The sequence below is a fragment of the Camelus bactrianus genome, chromosome 21 (genome assembly GCF_048773025.1).
Source record: "Camelus bactrianus isolate YW-2024 breed Bactrian camel chromosome 21, ASM4877302v1, whole genome shotgun sequence".
Taxonomy (NCBI): Eukaryota; Metazoa; Chordata; class Mammalia; order Artiodactyla; family Camelidae; genus Camelus; species Camelus bactrianus.
In genome coordinates, this window is record NC_133559.1 from 25,757,138 (window position 1) to 25,777,519 (window position 20,382).

General features: G+C 33.9%; 1 protein-coding gene across 6 annotated transcripts in view; it reads left to right on the forward strand.

Moving 5' to 3' along the window:
- CEP350 (centrosomal protein 350) overlaps positions 1–20,382 on the forward strand; it is a 122,689-nt gene that overhangs the window by 34,873 nt on the left and 67,434 nt on the right. For 4 of the 6 annotated variants that reach the window (XM_074349885.1, XM_074349888.1, XM_074349889.1 and 1 more), the window contains 8 exons: positions 151–264; positions 2,950–3,063; positions 6,558–6,704; positions 7,980–8,641; positions 9,428–9,549; positions 12,607–13,661; positions 15,071–15,221; positions 16,577–16,749. In XM_074349885.1, coding sequence (XP_074205986.1) covers positions 151–264; positions 2,950–3,063; positions 6,558–6,704; positions 7,980–8,641; positions 9,428–9,549; positions 12,607–13,661; positions 15,071–15,221; positions 16,577–16,749 — 2,538 coding nt within the window. The remainder of the gene's footprint in view (positions 1–150; positions 265–2,949; positions 3,064–6,557; positions 6,705–7,979; positions 8,642–9,427; positions 9,550–12,606; positions 13,662–15,070; positions 15,222–16,576; positions 16,750–20,382) is intronic. The other 2 variants (XM_074349887.1, XM_074349891.1) reach the window with 1 other exon arrangement.

Consider the following 20,382-nt stretch of genomic DNA (forward strand, 5'->3'; position numbering starts at 1 on the left):
GATAGTTGCATAACTTTGTGAATAACTAAAAACCATGGAGTTGTACACTTTAAAAGAATGAATGTTATAGTATGTTATATTTCACAGGGTATAACAAAACTTCCAATGCAACTTTGATAAGAATGTTCTGTATTGTTGGTTGTATATTAGGCTTCAATCCTTCAGAGACCAAGATTCGAACACCTGATGGGAAAGTGTGGCAGGAGGCTGAGTTTCAAAACATGAGTAGAGAACTGTATCGAGACTTAGCACTTCATTTTGCAGGTGAGAGTGGAGCTTTCTTAGGTTTTGAGTGTTTTATCATACTTACTATCTAACTTGTAATACTAAATTTAAAAGGGTCACCAAACTGAAGATATTTCCTTTTTTAACTGCATGGTACATATACCAAAGTTGTGGTGGTATCAGTCATAAGGCTCTCTTAGCCACTAGGCTCTGTTCCAGGGCTAAAATTAGCATTTATAGCTGATGAGACAGAAACTAGGCTATTTTTAAACTAAGGGACTTTCATAGTTGGGCTTGTCTGATTTGAAGGAAACATAGCAGAGTCTACTTGAATTTACTTCTACTAGACCTCTGAGATCTTTGAAATGGCCAGTAATTTGTCAAGCAGCAGATAAACATACTAACAAGAAGGCAGTCAGCTTACAAGGGTTCAAATTCTGGCTCTGCCACTTATTAGCTGTGTATATTACCTGTGCTATATAACCTCTTTTCCTTGGTTTTCTTATCTGTAAAATTGGTATCAATATACCTCATAGGACAGTATCATTATAGGCTAGTGGAATGATGTATGTCAAAGAACTCCTAGAGAGGTCTGCCTATCATGGTCTGCCTTCTGTTTTGTTACGTTGGATGAACTCTGCCTGTGCTTCTGCCTTAAACAAACCCATCTACTTGTGTTTTAGATTCCATTTGCTCTTACGTATTTAAGGACATTACTTCAGCCCCGTTTTCTTTCTTTTGCATCATCAGGTTTTCCCTCTGGATGACGCCATGCCCATTAACATACTGTTACTTCAACATACTGTTACTTCAACATACTGTTATAATACTGTTATTTCAGCCATCATAAAAGAACCCCTCTTTTCAGCTTCTGCCTTGCTTCTCTCCTTTTACTTACAGCAAAACTTAAAAAATTTGCCTTATATTCATTGTCTCCAATTTTTCTCCTCTGTTTTACTCTTGAATCCTTTCTATTAGTTTTTTGCTCTTACTTCTCTGCAGACTACTGTTACCAAGATTATTAATGGTGTCCACATTGCTGAATCCAGTATTTAATTCTCATTTGTCATCCTACTTGATCTCTCAGCAACATTGGACATGACTGATCACTTCTTCCTTGAAATTCGTCACTTGATATTTTTCTAGGATACTCTAAGTGTTTAGTTTTTCTCCTTTTTACTTGTTTTTTCCTCTAATCAGCTCTGATCTCTAAACATTGCTATGCCACAGTCTCAGTACTTGGATCTCTCTTTCTCTTTTCTTCTCTTTATTTTATTTTCTCTCCCCTTCCCCTTTCTTTTTCCTTTAAAATTTTAAAAAAAAATTTATCTACATACAAACTAGGCAAGCTCTTCTGGTCTCAGGACTTTAAATATGTCTGTTGCTGATGGTTCCCAAATGTATGTCCCTGGCCAGATTTCCCTGAACTCAGACTCATTATCTAGCTGTTAACTCCACATCTCTCCTTGGTTGTATAATAGACTTCTTAAACTTGATATATCCAAAATGCAGCTAGCTAACTAACTAAATGGGCTCTTGATACACCCCTTAAACTTACTCGTCTGGTAGTCTCTCCATCTTAGTTAATCCTATTCTTCCATTTGTTCGGGTCCCAAATCTTTAGTCATCCTTGACCCCTCTGTTTCTCTTATACCTTATATCTATAATTGTCTGAAATACATCTAAAATATAATGGATTTCCTCTACCACCTAGGTCCAGGTCACCCACCATCAGTCTCTTGGCAGAATTACTGCAGTAGCCTTCTAACTGGTTACCCTTCTTCTGCCCTTCTTCTGATGAGTCTGTTCTAATCACAGCTGGGAGAGTAAGCTTGTTAAAATTTAATTTAGATCATATCACTCCTTTGCTCTAAATCTTCTAAAAACTTTTCATCTCGTTCTTGGGTAAAACCTTAAGTTCATATAATGACCTATGAAGCGTCACATGATCTGGCCCTCAGTTCTGTCTCTCGACTCGACTCTGCTTCTTAATATTCTTCTTTGTCCACTTCACTCACACTGGCCTCTTTGCTGTTTCTTAGATACTAAGCATGCGCCTGCTTTACAGCCTTTGACTTACACGTAATTCTGCTTTTCCCACAATGCAGATTTCTTTATGTATTTTAAAGTACAATTATTCACAGCTGTAACTGAAATTAATTTTCAAATTTATATCTATAGTCAGTATATTTCCCCAGGCTGGAATTTAAAAATTAGTGAGTAGTAGTTTCTTTGTGAAGTACCTTGACGTATTTCACTAGCATAATCATAAAAAGGCCTAATTTAGGAATATTATATTGAATTTTTTATGAAGTTTTATTCCAGAAGTTCATGAATATCTTCAGTTAAGTAGGAATTTTTAAATGAAATATGTATCTGTGAAAGTGCTCACCTCTGAGGTTCTATAAATGCTGTGATTCTGGCTTGGAAAGCACTGCTATTGTAGCTTCTTCCAGTTTGTGAAAGTGAGGTGAATTTCTCAAGGGTTTCCTGAAAAAAATAACAAAGAGTTGGAACCTAACAGTGGAGTAATGGTCTTTAGACCTTTCTGCAAGAGGATTTGGCATTGTAGCTTTTGGGTCATAGAAATAGCCTCAGGTAAGCTTTCTCTCTCCCTATCTGAATCATATACTTTATACAGATTTTTCATACTGAGGGGAGGATTAGTTGGGTATCCAGGTAGCAATCATTATTATATTTACTGTAAATGTTTCTGCTTTTCAGATGATAGCTCTATGAAACAGAAACCTGCTGAAAAAAGTAAAGAGAAGAAAGTAGTCAAGCCAGTACGAAAAGTCCAAAAGGTAACACAGTTATCCAGTCCAGAATGCAAAACAGGTTAGTTTTCTCAATATCGGGCCCATTCTAAAGTTACATATTATTGAGATGGCATCTACATGGAAATAAATGTTCTCATTATTTGGCACATATGAAAATACAGTATATTTTATGTGTCATTATTTTGTATATGTGTGTTTTATTGAAGTACATTTGACATAGAGTAAATTGTACATATTTAGAATGTATAGTTTGATAAGTTTTCATTTATGTATATATTCATGAAGCCATGTGTTTTCTGACACCTTCCCATATTTTTTTCTATCATTTTTAATAGAAATTAACCAGATTAAGGGTAATGATTTTTATGTAGTGAACTTTTATACACAAAAGGATGACTTATGACTATTGCTAAGTCCCTTCACTTATTCTCATAAGAGAAAAAATGTTACACAAAAAGTATGGCAGTAGTAGTCAGGCTGGACTCCGCATAAATCAAGACAGGGAAAAAGAGAATTCCCTAGTTCCATAGTGGTTAACATTTCAGGCTCGAGCCATGTTGTGCAGATTAGTAACCTGGCTCTGTCATGTCTAGCTTTGTTCCTTTGGTAAATGAGTTGATTTTAGTATCCTTTGGTTTCCCCAGATGTAAGTGGGAAAGCAGTAGTTACTTCTTTCACAGGTTGTGGTGAGAACTAAAATAGTTAATAACAGAAGCACTCAATGTAGTACCTGGCACATGGTAAGCACTCAGATGTTAGGTATAATTCCACTACTACTAATTATTATCATTTCTGGCTATACCGATAGTGGCTATTTAGTTTGTCATATTTAAGTCAGTGAGTAATTTGGGCCAAGAGTGGAGAAAGCTGGGAACTTGTCACTTTCAGTTTGGAGACATTCTGAATCAGTCATTCATACATTCATTCTTTATGCACATATTTTTGAGCACTTGCTGTATGTGAGACACTGGGCTATTCCAAGTTTAGGCAATACAGTAGTAAGCAGGTTGCCCATAGCCTCTGCCTTCCTAGAACTTATAATCTGGTCAGGAAAACAGTAGATATGTAGTTACAATAAAGGGTAGTGAATGTAGGTTAGGGAATGTACCAGGTCTTAAGGGAACATGAAATAGGAATGATAGGGCACTGGTTTTTGACCAGGTGCTTATTTTTCTGGTGATAGACTAATCAAAAGAGTGGCAAGTAACATATTTTGTGACACCCATTGTTAACTCTAGATGTCATAAAAGGATGATCCTAGCTGTATACAAATAAAAATTAAAATATTATAGGAACATGAATTAACTGAATGTAAATGAAACTAATTCTTACATTAAAAAATAAAGTATTATTTTTCACATGCTGTTAGGTAATACTGTTGTCAGGGGCATATTTTGAAATGAAGCACTGAGACCACTAAAACTTACAAATACTGATCTTGGATTGTATTTATCCAGCTTTGTGATGTGCTAATCCCTGTGTATGTACTGTGGCAATGACGGAGGCAGTCATTAAATGCACCTAAGCTGTATTAATAGTTTATCTATAACGAAAGTCTTCTTTTTGTACCAATGACTCCATGAGACTATTCCACAAAGCCAGAATTTAGAAATAACCACCCAGCATATTTGGAAGCCAACATTTATAAATAACTACCTATTCATGGTTGTTTGCTCTTGATTCGGAAAATTAATCTGAAATCGAAGAGAAGCCTGTTCTCCATTTTGTTTAAGAACATAAGATTTCGAGGGGAAGGGAATAGCTCAGTGGCAGAGCTTGTGCTTAGCATGCATGAGGTCCTGGGCTCAATCCCCAGTACCTCCATTAATTAATTATTAATTAATTAGCCTAATTACCTCCCCTCCCCCCAAAAGAAAAAAACCATAAAATTTCTTATAAATAGATTAAATAATAGACTTTAAACCTTTAAAATATTTTAGATAGACTGTATAAGGTTAATAACAATGTGCAAAAACATTTCTAAAGTAAATAGCACACATTTGTGATTCAGATTTTTTTTTAATTAAAAAATGTTTATTCCTTTCAGTTTTATTTTAGGTATAATTGACATTACAGCACTGTATACTTTTTGGTGGGGGTGGTACTTAGGCTTTATTTATTTTTTTTAATGAAGTGCTGGGGAACCCAGGACCTTGTGCTTGAATAGATGTGCACTCTACCACTGACCTATACCCTCCCGCTTTGTATTTTTTTAATAATAGATGTTTTCATCAAAACTGTGCTTCCATTTAAACTTTTAAATAAGCCCTTTTAAAAGAAACTCTAAGTGGAATTTTTAAAAATTATAAATACAATAAAATAGCATCACAGAAAGCTTGAAAAATAGAAAACATAAAAACTACCGCCGTTAAACAAAATGTTAGTATTATTTTGTGTATTTTCTTATAGCAATTTTAAAATCATAACAGGTGATTGTAATCATTGTGTACATAAAATTTTACCTTTTTCCTTTAGCATCTCACCACAAGAACATTTCTTATAGAAATTGTAATTTGTAATGGCCAAATTTCTGAGTACTGTGAGTACTCCATCAAATAGAAATATAGTTTAATTAATTTTTCACCACTCAGTATTTTCGATTACTTCTGATATTTAGAAGATTATACAGTGAAATTTTTCATTTTTTCTTCTATTGGATACATTTGTATTACTTGGATTCTTTGCTCAAGGGAAATGAACACTTTGGGGGCCCCTGACATGTAATACTACATTGTTGGTTTTTTTTAAAGAAACTATATCCACTTAACCTTCAACAAGCATTGTATAAGTAGAGTGAATTTATTGTAATTTTATCAACTTTGGCTATGTTTAAGTTACTATTTTGAAATAATGCTCTAATTTTAACTTTTTTACAATCTGAAACTAGTAAATGAAAAGTTTTTCTCTTGGTAAACACCTGTATTTATTGGTATATACTTTTATTTTTATGAACTTTTATAATGAGGGCAATTTAAAGTGTTGATGATATTTGCTTGTGAAATGTCATTGTTTTATGCAGTAAAAAGTAGTATATATTGTTGGTATATATCTGTAAAATACACTGTGCAATTCCCTGTAATGCCATCCCCTTCAAAGGTAATCATTGTGAACGGTTTGTTATATGTTTCCTCAAATTTTTTTCTATGCTTAGATTAAGTCATTTGTTCACTCAGCAAACATACATTTTAGAATGTGTCAGGTACTGTGCTGGTTTTTGTAAACCAAACACTTAGTACAGTTAAGACATATTTTTGTTTTAAGCTAAAATTGTTGGATTCAGTGCCCTAGTTCTTGAGGTTTCAGAAATTATTAATATTTGGTATTTCACTTTCAAAGCATTTTACACCTAGTATTTGAAGTGTGTGGGTAAATCAATATTTAAACAAACTGTTTATTGATTTTTGGGGACTCAAAGTTTAAAAATAAAATTAGACTGTAAACCTTTTGACTTTGGCGTAAGATAAGTGAAGGTTTAATTACAAATACTTGTATGGTTGAGTAAGATGTACTTCTTAGAGATAAAATTTAAGTTTTAAATTTAATATATTTTAGGTAGCAGTCATCTGATAAGTACGTCTTCTTGGCGAGATGGACAAAAATTGGTAAAGAAAATTCTGGGACCTGCACCCAGAATAGAGCAAAAAGAGCGAAGAACAGCGTCAAGTGACAGAGGTGGAAGAGAAAGAGCTACTAAATCTGGTGAGTAACTAAGTTATTAAATTATCTCAGTCATTAAAACTGTTGAGAAAAGCAGTTAAAAGTTGCTTGTGTAAGTACTTTGAGAGGTGCAAATACTCTTTTAAGAATGCTTTAGAACTTTGCTTTCTAATTGTAAATGTAGCTCAAAAAAGGAAGAAATATTCTATTGGGCTTGTCTGGATAATTTCCACATAAACAGATGTTACGGTGATCTTTATTAACAAGTTTGCTTGTGTTATATTAACTATATTTAGCTGTCATTGTGAATAAATTGCAGAGCATCATTTAATCAACTCTTATTAGACTTTTAGGGACCTTTAGAGAATCAGGTCTAATTTGTCTTATCTCTGCGTTTGCAAACACAGGTGGACATTCATAAGGTTGGATTTCTTTTTGTTTGACAGATTAGGAAACAGGCCCTGGGAGAGAAGTGATTTTTCTTGAGGTTATATAGTCAGTGGGTGGCAATATTTGATGTAGATCCCCAGCTCTTTAGTTTGACCCTCAAGTCCATTGCTTTTCTCTTTTTGAAATGTCTTGAAATAACTAGTTTATATCATTTGAAATAACTAGATACTTTTTCATGAACATTAATTTTGGGAAATGAAATATAGATACCTACAAGCCAGCTTTTCTTTTCAGTAGCTAAAATTTGCCTCAAATAATTTGAGCTTCTGAAGTGAATTCAGTAAAAAATGCCATTTGGTGTATGGCAGTCAATATTTATTTTGTATCTGTTCCTCTTCACTTTCCTCTAGCTTATAAATAAACTTACATACATTCTCAGTTTTAAAATTTAGCCACATCAACAAACATTTAGATGATAAAATGATTGTTTCTCTATATTCAGTTCTTTCTTTATTCATTGGAGAATTGTGGCAGTATAACGTTGGTTTTTAAACAATGTTTGGAGGCTTAGGGAGGGAGAGAACTAGTAACATTAAATATGCACATGGGAGAGAAACAGTAATTCTCTGTTAATATTAATAGTTAAACATTCATGACAATAGCAAGATCTGTCCTTATTGCAGAAATATTAAAAGATGTACTTTTTTTAAAATGCCAAGGAAATATAGTTTCTAAGAATATTGAAATTCCTCTCTTACTGCAAAAAGGATGTTTTTCTTTCCTTTAAAATATTCTTTAGAAGATTTTATAGGATGTTTGAATTTGAGTTTAAGATAAAGCAGAATTCCCTAATTTTCTCCTTAGTGCAGTAAATCTTAGGCATGGATGTAGAATTTTAGTATGTCACTAACAGTTCATACTTTGCAGGGGGTCATATTGGAAGAGCAGAATCGGATCCTAGGTTGGATGTTTCACACAGACATCTTCCACGAAACTCAGAACGTTCAAGAAGTAGAGCTCGGTCAGAAAGTAACGTAAAGAAATTAGCTCCCTCTCTTCCAGATAATAAACAGGAGGAAAATGCTGCCTTAAATAAGGACTTTTTACCTGTTGAAATTCGTGGAATTCTTGATGACCTACAGCTGGATTCTACAGCTCAGACTGCAAGGCAGGAGACAGGAGAGTTACAGAATCAGAAGTCATCAGCGTCAGTACAAGCTCCTCGGAGTCATAGCCCAATAAAAAGAAAACCTGACAAAACAACAGCTAACGAAGAGCCCCCCGTTATTTCCAAAAAGCGCCACTATGACACAGATGAGGTACGGCAGTACATTGTTAGACAGCAGGAAGAAAGGAAGAGGAAGCAAAATGAAGAGAAGAAGGCTCAAAAGGAGGCCACTGAACAGAAGAACAAACGATTACAGGAGCTCTACCGGAAACAGAAAGAAGCCTTCACCAAAGTAAAAACTGTGCCGCCTTCTGAGCCATCAGCAAGTAGGCGGCTGCAGGACACTTACTCCAAATTGCTAATAGAAAAGTCATTGCTTGAAGAGCCAGCTCATCAACCTGTTACACAGGAAACACAGGTAGTGGTAGTGACAGAAATACAAAGGGAAGTAATTCGTGGTTAGGAAATACTTCTTTGCTATACTATTTAAAAATTACTCACCATTCCTAATATTCAGGTGTATGCTCTGACAATATTTATAGTAATGATGGCCTCTCATGAAGTTTATTCTATATGCAGAGTAATTTGAGAAATATGATTAAAAATAAGTACCCAGTTTCCTACAGTGCTTGTTACTGGTATGTTTGTCTCCTCGTTGCTGTTAGTTATATCCTTGCCTGGTTCTATTGTATTACTGAACAGATAAAGTTAGACTGTGTTAATGAAAAACCTAGTTTTATTATCTGTTCTGAAATTAGAGAATATCCTACTTTAGTGTGCTAATTTTACAAGTATTGCTATTGTTTTTTAAGGATAGTAAGAATTACATTTGAGTATATACCATATGCCGCATACTGTTTTAAAGGCTTTACAGGCTGAAGCTTCAGTAACTCCTCAAAACCCTGAGAAGGGTAGGTACTACTAGTATTTCCACTCATTAGGTGAAAAACTGAGGTTTGGAAAGAGTATTAACTTCCTCCAAACTATGCAGTTAGTGTTAGTTGTTGGATTTCATGTGTAATTTTGCTGCTACCTGTAATGGCTGTTTTTAAGACAGACAAATTTGAATTGGTTTTATTTGAGAGAGAAAACCTCCTGCATTTCATGATCTTTTTAAAGTTGAAGTGACTTAAGATTTATCTTATGTGCACCTTGAATATGTCTTTATGGGGGGAATCAGGTAAATTTGATGTCCTTTTTTTCTTAGACCAGACCAGGGTATCAGCCATCTGGAGAATCTGACAAAGAGAACAAAGTGCAGGAACGTCCCCCAAGTGCATCTTCCAGTAGTGACATGTCTCTGTCAGAACCTCCACAGCCTCTTGCAAGGTAAAAAGGGGAGAATGCAAGATGATTAAGATTCGTCTTTCCCGTGAAATTTGGGATAGTGTCTATGCTCAGTGAATTTTGTTGATTGACCTTCTGTGTGAACAAGAGGTTTATTTAGAAATTGGTTAATATCTTCTGATGGTTGCTTACTGCATGCCCTACTCTGTTGTTCAAGTTTTACCTATTCTTTAATATCTAGTGTAAATGTCAGTTCCTCTTGGGGATCACCTGCCATTGGAAGCACGCTTGCCTTCTCTGACCTAATCACATGATGGAAGTTGTTGGATAAATGAATCACAGTGAAATTAGTATTTTAAAGTATTTGTGTTGAATAATTTTCAAAAGGCATTCCCTTATCCATTACTATGGAAAATTTCTTCATATGACTCGTATATCAATGCATCTTACTTCTCAAAAGCTGTATTTGGATATGCATATGAACACATGGACAGGGACTAAGAAGGGATTTGATCTGATTTCAGATCGGTGATTGAGGGCTATTTTACTCTAAGAAAAAATACTTTTTGCTGTAATGTTTGCAATAAAGTAAAAAAAAATTATTTGTACGTGAAAGTTAAGGTGATTTTCAGATTACATGATTATAAATTATTCCTTGAAATAACCATTTTGTGAAGACAAAGATTTTGAAATTCTTCTTTGAGAATGCACAAATAAAAATCTAAAAAAATAAGAAAAAACAATTCTGATCACTTTCCAGTTTTGGGTTGATACATATGGTCCTCTTGCCCCTCTTGCTGTACCCCTCCACACCAAGAGAATAATGATATTGATAAAAATAGCTAACACTTATTGAGTGTTTGTAAGATTTCAGGCACTGACCTAAGTGCTTTGCATGTATTACTTTATGTAATCCTTGTAATTCTTTGAGTTAGGCACTGTTATTCTTGTTTTATAGAAGAGGTAATTAAGACCTAGAATTTAATTAACTTTCTCAAAGGTCAAAACTTTAAAGTTGAGATCACTTTGAACTTAAGCAATCTGGTTCTAGAAGCCTATACTTTTAACCGCTCTACACACTGTCTCCCAATAAGTGAAATGTTTCATATGATTTATTTAAGGTTGTAAATACATTTCAAATTTTAAGCATAAATTAAAAATTGTTTTGAATTTGAACACCTTTAAGTACATATACTCTACAGTTAATCTCTGTCCTGTTCTTATTGTCAGACATATCCTGCTGGCTTCATGTATTCAGTTCTTTCCTTCTAACTCTAAACAAGTTACCCAATATTAAAAAACAACCAAATATAAATCAGACTATTCCTAGACATGATTACCTTGCACCTGTTTCTCTCCTTTCTTTTAATATCAGACTTCTTTGACTTGAGATCAAAGAACCTCTTGCCTCCACTTTTCCCTCTACTTGTTTCTTAGCTTCCCTATTCCTGTTAATAGTTTTAACATATCTTGGTTACTTTATGCTTAAAAATACAATATTTCTTTTTATTACCCTTCACGTTCCATTATTTTGCGTTAGCTACCTGGAAAACTCCAAATTACATATCTGACCTTGAAGATCTTGAAGATCCAGCTCAAAAGTCACTTTCCTTGGCTAGCAGAGTTCATTGTTCCCTTTCCACACCCCACTGAACTATATATATCTTTGTATCAGTGCTTATGGCATCATGTTTTAGCTGTTGGTTAGTCTCTCTCTTCCTCCTAGATCTTGAGAAACTGAAGAGTAAGGATTAAGTCTTAAGTGGTTTAAGTCTTTCCATTTTTGACTACCACTGTTCCTCTACAGTCAAAATTGTCATTCTAAATACTTGGATTTTTACTCAGCAATACCTTTTTCATCTATAACTTCCTTTGTATTCTCATTACTGCTAGCTTGGTTTGGACCCTAATAACCTCACATTTTGCATTTGTAATAGTCTATATTCTGTGGCATAGACTCTCTGCACTGGTCTTCCTTCCTTTACTCCATTGTCATAGCAGCCCTTCTGTATAAAAGACTGCTGCAGCATAACCTGCAACCAAACCTTGCATAACATGCTTTTCAGTTCCCTTATCACCCTGGTTACTCTCCTCCAGATGATATTTTTGAACCCAATTAGTAGGACTTCACATTTATTCATACTAGTTTGGTATAAGTTTGCAGCCTGTCTAAATAACTTTGAATCATAATTTGATAATTTGTTGGGTTTGCCATGCCTCCCAGCTTTCTGTCATCTATAAATTTGATAAGCATATCTTCATGTCATCATCCAAAAATAATGGACAAGACCAAGGACAAAACCTCATGTTATTTTTTCTAAGGATCTTCTTAACATTTAACACCAGCCTTTTATCTTTGTATAGTATCCCTTAATATGCAGGTTGTCTATGGTCTGGAAACATAAGTGAATTATCTAATGTCATCTAGGATATCTTTATTCTGTTTCTAAACTTTATGGGTGTCCTACCCAGTATTCTGTATTTCTATTGGTACTCGTTTGATGTTCATCAGTTTTTCTTAGAACTTAGAGATTGTAATAATCTCATTTCTTTAGTATGTACAATGTTAAACATAACTGTTTGGCATTTATTAAATATTTGTTGATTAGAATAATATCATGCCTACATTAATATTTATCAATCTTAAGCATTTCTCTTTTATATAACATTATTTTTAAAGGGAAGGGTAGAGCCAGTATTGTAAAGAATTGCTAACAGAGTTTTAAAGTTATAATGCCTTCTCTTTAATAGTTTAAAAAATGTCTTAGTTGAAGAAAGCAGTTTAAAAAACGGTATGTATGATAAGATTCCATTTTTGTGAAAAAATAACACCGAACACAGCATACATGTAGAAAAATGTTTGGTAAGACATAATTCTAAATGAAATAGTAATAGTGCTTCTTTCATTGTTTAGCTATGAGTGATCTTTATCCTTTTTATCCTTTGGGGGTTTGGTTTGTTTGTTTGTTTGCTTTGCAGTGGCTATGCATTGCTCTTCTAATAAAAAAAAAAAAACAAAACCCTGAAGTTTAAAAGAAAAAAAAGGTGGCTTAGTTATAAGGTCCTGTTTAACTAACATATTGTGACTTTCATTTCCAGGAGAGACTTGATGGATCCTACGTGGATGCAGCCTGACAGACTGAGTCCACGAGTCCACCATTCTCAGCCACAGCCTCTTGGTGGAACAGCTGGAAATTTACTGTCCCATCTCTTGAGTCTAGAGCATGTAGGAATTTTGCATAAGGATTTTGAATCTATTTTACCAACTAGGAAGAATCATAATATGGCCTCAGGGCCATTAACTTTTACACCTCAACCATATCTGACCTCACCAGCTGCTCATCCAGATGCCTTGTTAAAACCTAGTGCTAGCCAGTATAAGAGTAAACTGGATCGTATTGAAGCCTTGAAAGCAACAGCTGCTTCTTTGTCTAGCAGGATTGAAAGTGAAGCCAAGAAATTAGCTGGGGCTAACATTAACTATGGGTCAGTATGGAACACTGATGTGCAGCAAACACCCCAAGAAGATGGACCTTGGACCAAAGCTATAAGTCCACCTGTGAAAGAGGATGCAGAAGATGTTTTCTCTGCTCGAATTCAAAAGATGCTGGGAACCTGTGTATCTCATGCAACTTTTGATGATGATCTTCCTGGTGTAGGCAATCTTAGTGAATTTAAAAAGCTTCCTGAGATGATAAGACCTCATAGTGCCATATCAAACTTCAGAATGAGATCCCCTGGCCCCAAACCGGAAGGGCTGCTGGCACAGCTATGTAAGAGGCAGACCGACTCCTCTAGCTCTGATATGCAAGCTTGTTCTCAAGACAAAGCCAAAATGTCTCTTGGTTCCAGCACAGATTCAGTTAGTGAAGGGCCTCTTCTTAGTGAGGGGAGTCTGTCTGAAGAAGAGGGAGTCCGAGATGGAAGGCCCTCTTTGAAGTTAGCAGAAATCTTAAAAGAAAAGGAATTTTGTGCTGGAGAAAGAAATGCTTATGAACCCATCAAAGAATTTCAAAAGGAAGCTGAAAAATTCCTGCCTCTGTTTGGGCACATAGGTGGTACACAAAGCAAAGGACCGTGGGAAGAACTGGCAAAGGGAAGTCCACATAGTGTCATTAATATTTTTACAAAATCATATAAGTTATATGGAAAAGGTGAGAAAAATAAGTAAGCCTTGTAATATTTGTATGTTAAGGTAGATTTTTTTTTGCAATTCTGTACATGATAATTCTTAACTACAAATTTTCATTGTTCGTTATGAGGATAATGGAGATTTATTATTGTCCAAATTAATCCAGATTATCTGCAAGCTTCAACTAGAGTATTGTCACTTAATCTTTAAAATCTTAATTTTTAGCTGATATTGTCATATACTGCTACTTGATTAGTAGTTGTAGAAATTTTGGTCTAATTTAGAGAAATTCATAGGTGATGTTCAGGATTGGTATGTATCAAGTGTATACTAGGTTTGCTGTGACCAGAGTTATGTATTTAGATAGAAAATAAGTATATTTCTTAATACAGTGACTTGTGGATCAGTTGGCAATACGATAGCGAAGAATTGAGAAGGGCAACTGATGTAACATTTCTAATATGGAAATAAATCTGTTACTGTTTGTCAAAACTAATTTTAAAAACAGACTTTGAACAGTAAAGTATCTATATGGTTGGGGTCTGAAACATTAACTTCTGAAGTTCCCTTCTTACCCCTGAAATCCTGCAACACAGCTTTCCTTTTCTATGATGGACTCAATTCCTTCAGGGCCCTTTCTCTGTTCTTCCTACCATAGGTGGATTCTACCCACCTTATGCTAACATAACCTTAGAACTCCCAGGTTGGAGAGTGAGGCTGAGCCTTACGAAGCCTGTGGACAGCCTGGTTTTTTATTTCCATTCTGCGTAGTGAACAGCTTGACAAATGAGTTGATTTCATCTGTTCATCTTACGTTTAATTGAATATCACATTGTGTTTTCCTAGAGTTCATATTTAGCCACTTCATCATGGTTTTGTGCAGGTCTGTATGTGCTATTGATCTCTTCTGTTTAACACTTATTTCTATAGGTGGTACTTTTAAAAGTTCTTTGGATTTTCAAATTCTGATGAAAGCAAAGTGCTTTTTAAATCAACACCCTCAATTTTTTTCCACAAGAAAATTGGATTTGTTCTTAAATCCTTCTATTTGATTTTCATTAAGATATTTTAGTTATGCTGAAATATTTAAAGTTGAAATGTATCTCAAATTTACTTCAAAATAATCTTTGGGGGAGAGTTAAGAGATGGAGGGAATAGGAACTTTGAAACTCGATTGGTCGTGTGTTGATAATTGTTAAAGCTGGGTGATGGATGCATTGGTTTCATTATCCAATTCTTTCTACTGTTATGTATGTTTGATAACTTCTCTAATAAAAAGTTAAAAATACACTGTTAGGTGTAAAGATAACTTGAAAAGAAGCACTAATAAAAAGCAAACTAAAATGTCCCTAAAACCATGCTGTAGAGTGCTTTGCTTGTAGCATATTTAATTGTTGTTTTAAAACACATTTCATTTATTACACTTGCCAGGGCTTGAAGACAGGCTGGAAAGAGGAACGTCAGCACCCCGTCCTTTTAATGCTGTTGCAACCCCTCTAAGCAGTGTTTCATATGAAGATGATTTTGTCTCCTCTACAGGGAGTGGGACTTTGACAGAAAAAAAGTCAGCTCTTGAGCCCAAGTAAGACTATGTTAACAATATAGAATAAAATCTGAAGAGTGAGAAAAATGCACGAATGAGAACTGTGGTCTGCATATTAGTCAAATTTTGCTTGTTTAAAGATATAAGTAGAAGCTGCATAGCATAGTGGTTACTAAGACTATGAGCTCTGGATCCAGACTGTGTGGGTTTAAATGCTGGCTCTCCTGATTATTACTTGTTAGCCTTTGGGCATATTGCTTAATTTCCCTGTACCTCAGTTTCCTTCTCTGTTGAAGTGTTAACGAATGTTCAGTGAAATACAAAGTGCTTTCACAGCCCCTGGCCCATGGTAAGCCAAAAATATAGGTTGTTAAATCAATCTGTGAATTCCCAGTAGAGGTTAGTATTGGAAAAACTATCCCATTGTATATTAATGTAGGATGATTAAGAAATGGTTTTCTGTGATTTAATTGAAGACGACTAGATATATCTTTGATTCCTGATCCCAAGTAGTTAGTACTTTTTTTTTTATAATTGGGGTAATGTCTAAAATTTTACAAAGCTTTGAAACATAACTATTATAATATTAATATTTATTGAACACTTAATGTACAAGGCACTGAGAGGACTGAGTGGGCTTTACCTGTATTAACTCAATCTTATGATTAAAAACAAAAAACTCAGGCAGTTTTTTTATTGAAGTGAAACCAATAAAAATGGGTAATCTAGACACATAAGAGAAAAAATATAATATTTTTTTCATTTTCATATTTCAAATATTTATAACATTTTCAATATACATTGAAAAATGTGGCCTTAATTTCTTTTCAGGTTGATAATTTAATATAGTATAATTATTTTCCTTCTGATCATATTATAGAGAACAATAATTTAATGTGTTCTACTTCAGCCTAGAAATAAGACGTAATAAATTGTGCTGATTGATGATATTATTAAATGTCACATTAAATCCTTACAAGTCTTAATTGAAAATTTTAATCTTTTATTTAAAGCTCAAAATTTAAAGCTATACTTTTGTGATAATTTTAATAATACTTATTTTCAGTAATTCAGCTAGACAATTTTTAAAAGAACATCCAATAGTTTTTTGTGCATTACAATTTGTAAGTTGTGAAGAAAATTATATTGAATGTGAATAATTACAGATTATTTTATATGATAAAATATTGGGAGGATATTAAATGAAATTAGGGAAGATATTCTCTCTGGTGAGGTCTGATAATCCAGGTTTATAGTAGTAAGAAAACAAAAGTGGAAGACATCTTTGATTACAGTTATATTCTCCTTGCGACTAAATAAATTTTAAAATATATATAATTTTAGCTGTGATTTAGAACTTCTTTCTTTAACCACCATTACTCATTCTTTGACAGTTTTGGTAGTAACAGTTTAGGCCTTCAGGAGGACCATGCTAGCAGGAAGTCTGCCTATGATCTTTCCTCTGTGGACGTTACCTCCCAGCACTCATCAGGGGCCCAGTCTGCTGCATCATCTCGTTCATCTACTTCTTCTAAAGGAAGGAAAGGAAAAAAGGAAAAGACAGAATGTAAGTGGAATCCTACTACATGGTGATTTTTCTCTCTTACCAATGATTCTGTGATAGTGATCTGAAGTTATGATTTGATTCCATAGGTTAGATTAATTTCTTTATGATAGTGTAATTAGCTTTCATATTTATCATTTACAATACCTTTTGATATATAACATTATGAATCCTTTGCTTAATACAAAAGGAATACATTTACAGTGATAAAAAATTAAGGATTATAGGTAAATAATCGAATAAGAAATATAAATCCTTGTTGACTCCTCTGCTCAGAGATAACTGCTGTAAGGTTTTTGATGCCTGTTTTTCCAATATATACATAAAACTATACACAGTCCCACATATATCTTTATTTAAAATCAGAAATGAAATCATATTATTCTGCAACTTCTTTTTAAAAAATTTATATAATAATATGTCTGTCATTAAGTGTAATACTCAAATTTTCTTATTTATAAAATAAAGATGATTACTCGATGCTTCAGATGGTAATTTTGAAGCTTACATATATAATGTGTACATCTCAGTGCTTAGCACAGTAGCCGGCCCTTTGGCACTCTTAAATGTTTTGATTGAGGAGAATACCTTTCAGTCCCCTCCGTTCTGCTCTTGGCTGTAATGACCTCTGTAAGCCTAGAAGTGAGAAGACACAGTGATTAGGCAGAGGCCACTTAAGCTCACAGAATGGTCCCTAGGGAGTAATTTTGCTTCCAAAATTATTTTTCCTAATAGTGAAAAATCACTTATTGAGTTAACAACAACAAAAAAAGACAGGGGGCAAAAATCAGTAAATACAGAAAACTGTTTAAAAATAAAAAATTACCTGTATTCTTTCCATCTAGAGATAGCCAGATTTTATTTTATTGTGGTAAAATATACATAACATAAACTTTATCATTTTAACCACTTCTGAGTGTGTAGTTCAGTGCTATTAAGCACATTCGCAGTGTTGTACAACCATCATTGTTACCTAACTTCAGAACTTTTTCATCATCCCACACTGAAACTCTGAACCCATTAAACAATAACACCCCTTTCCTCCCTCCCTCCCTCCAGCCCCTGCTATTGTTCTACTTTCTGTTTCTATGAATTTGACTACTCTAGATACTTCTTGTAAGTGGCATCATCCAGTATTCGTCCTTTTGTGTCTAGCTTATTTCATTTAGCGTAGTGTCTTCAAATTTCATCCATGTTGTAGCATGTGTTAGAATCTCCTTTTTGAGGCTAAATAATCCATTATATGTATATATCACATTTTGTGTATTCATTCAGCAGTTGATGGGTATCTTGGTTGTTTTGACCTTTTGGCTATTGTGAATAATGTGGCCATGAACATTGGTATATAAATACTATTTGACTCCTTGCTTTCAGTTCTTTTGTGTGTATACCCAGTTGTAGACTTGCTGGATCAAAAGGCATTTCTGTGTTTACTTTTTTGAGGAACTGCCTTCAGTTTTCCGTAGCAGGTCAACATTTTACATTCTCACCAGTAATGCACAAGGGTTCCAGTTTCTCCACATCCATGCTAACACTTGTTGTTTTCTGTTTTGTTTTGTTTTTTTAAATAATAGATATCTAAATAGGTGTGAAATGTTAACATTTTTAGTAAGAATCCTTCCAGACAATCTGTAGACATATGGAAATAGGAAATGGTACATGTATGGGATCACATTTTATGTGTTTTGTTCTGTCAGTGGGTTTCAGATACCTTTCTCTGTTAGTAAATATGAACTACCCTTTGGTAATGACTACCTAGTGTTCTGTTATTTGAATATATTGTAATTTATTTAGGCAATTCTCCATTGCTGGACATTTAGGTTCTTTTCTTTTTTTTTCTATTATAAACACTGTTGCGTTGACTGTCCTGATAAATGCATCTTTATGCATTGGTCTGGTTCTTTGCTTTAAGGAAATATCCTAGAAGTGAGATAATGGGGCATTGATTATGCCATGCTTAAAATTTGGAAATATTTTGCCAAAAAGCTCTTCAGAAAGCTCGTGCCACTTTATACTTCCAGTGTGAGAGTGCTGGGAGAAATTATTTCTTAATCACTGACCTAGTATAACTCTCTTGCAGATTGGAAGTGTTCTGAAAGTCTTTGGTAGGAACATTAGATGTCATTTTACCAACACTTTCCTAAGTCTGTCTTTTCTTGTGGAATACTGATTCACTGTGATAGGCTGTCTCATAGGTGTTCTGAAGATAAAAGAGCTTCATGGCTCCATAAATTTGGGGAATGCTTTTATAGACTTTTTTCTTAAAGGATTCAGTAATACTTTTAGTATGCTAATATGCATTATTTATTTTAGGATAAGGTTATAATTTGAAGTATTTTCCAAAGTTATTTGCCTACAGAATCATTTCTTCAGCCAGCATGTTACAACATTAGATAGAATTCAGCTGAATGCATTTTGGGAACTGCTGATCTTGCTCAGTCCTTGTATTTGGCAGTTGTCATGTTTTGTTCTGTTAGTGTTTCACCTAAGATCACTGACTAGTTATTGGTAAAGCCTAGATTCTGACTTCTGACTCCTAAATCTGGTTCACCTTCTATTACAGTATTCTATACAACTTAAGATATTATGATGTATTGAAAATATGAGCATAAATAATATGATTCAATATAGGTTTTTAAAAATTATACTCTAAAACGTGATTAGATGAAATATAGGTGGTATTTGGTGGCTTTCTGTTTTCCCTTATTCCCTCTCACAGTGCCTTAGAAGAAACCTACATGTTCTACTTTCCACAGCATCAACTTAAACTTAGTTTCTCCTTCATCCCTAAGTTCTAAAATCAGTGTGAATTTTGTTGTGTATACTCCATCTGGTGGTGAAAAAGAATGTCTACATGCTCACTCAGCTCTTCAGTGTAGTTGAAAATAGTTGGTAGATTCAAGTAGTAAACATAAGAAAAATTTTTTTATCTCAATTAAGTTTAAAACATATAAATATACTTTCATTTGCTAATCTTTTAAACTAGGGCCAAACTTTTTTTTGCATATGCGTCTCTTGATTGGAGTTTAGATTTTTTTTTTAATAGACAACTTTTTATTGAGGTAAAAGTGACACACTGTTCTATTAGTTACATGTGTACAATATAATGATTTGATGTTTGTATATATTGCAAGAGTATATATATATTGTCTACTTAACATCTGTTACCATATAGTTACAAAAATTTTTTTTCTTGTGATGAGAACTTTTATGACCTACTCTCTTTGCAACTTTCATATTATGATACATATTTAAATATTAACTGTGGTCACTATGCTGTACATTACATCCCCATGACTTTTTTTTCAGTTTTATTAGATTAAATTGATACAATTTGACTGTACATATATAATATATTGCATGTAGATACATACAATATACTGCACATATTTTTTAATGTACATGTATGTACTGTTCATTGTTTCTAAGAAAGTTTAGAGCTTTAGCTTTTTAGCTTTACCTAGTTATCAAAGGAATAAAGCCAACCACAAAATAAGAATCAACAGAATGCAGTACTCCAGTCATAAAGGACAGTCAAATGTGCTTTACACGTATTCAAGAAATCAGTCATCTAAGTTATAAATTATAAGTAGTTCATTCTTTCTTGCATAAACTGTTGTATTGTCTATAATTTCT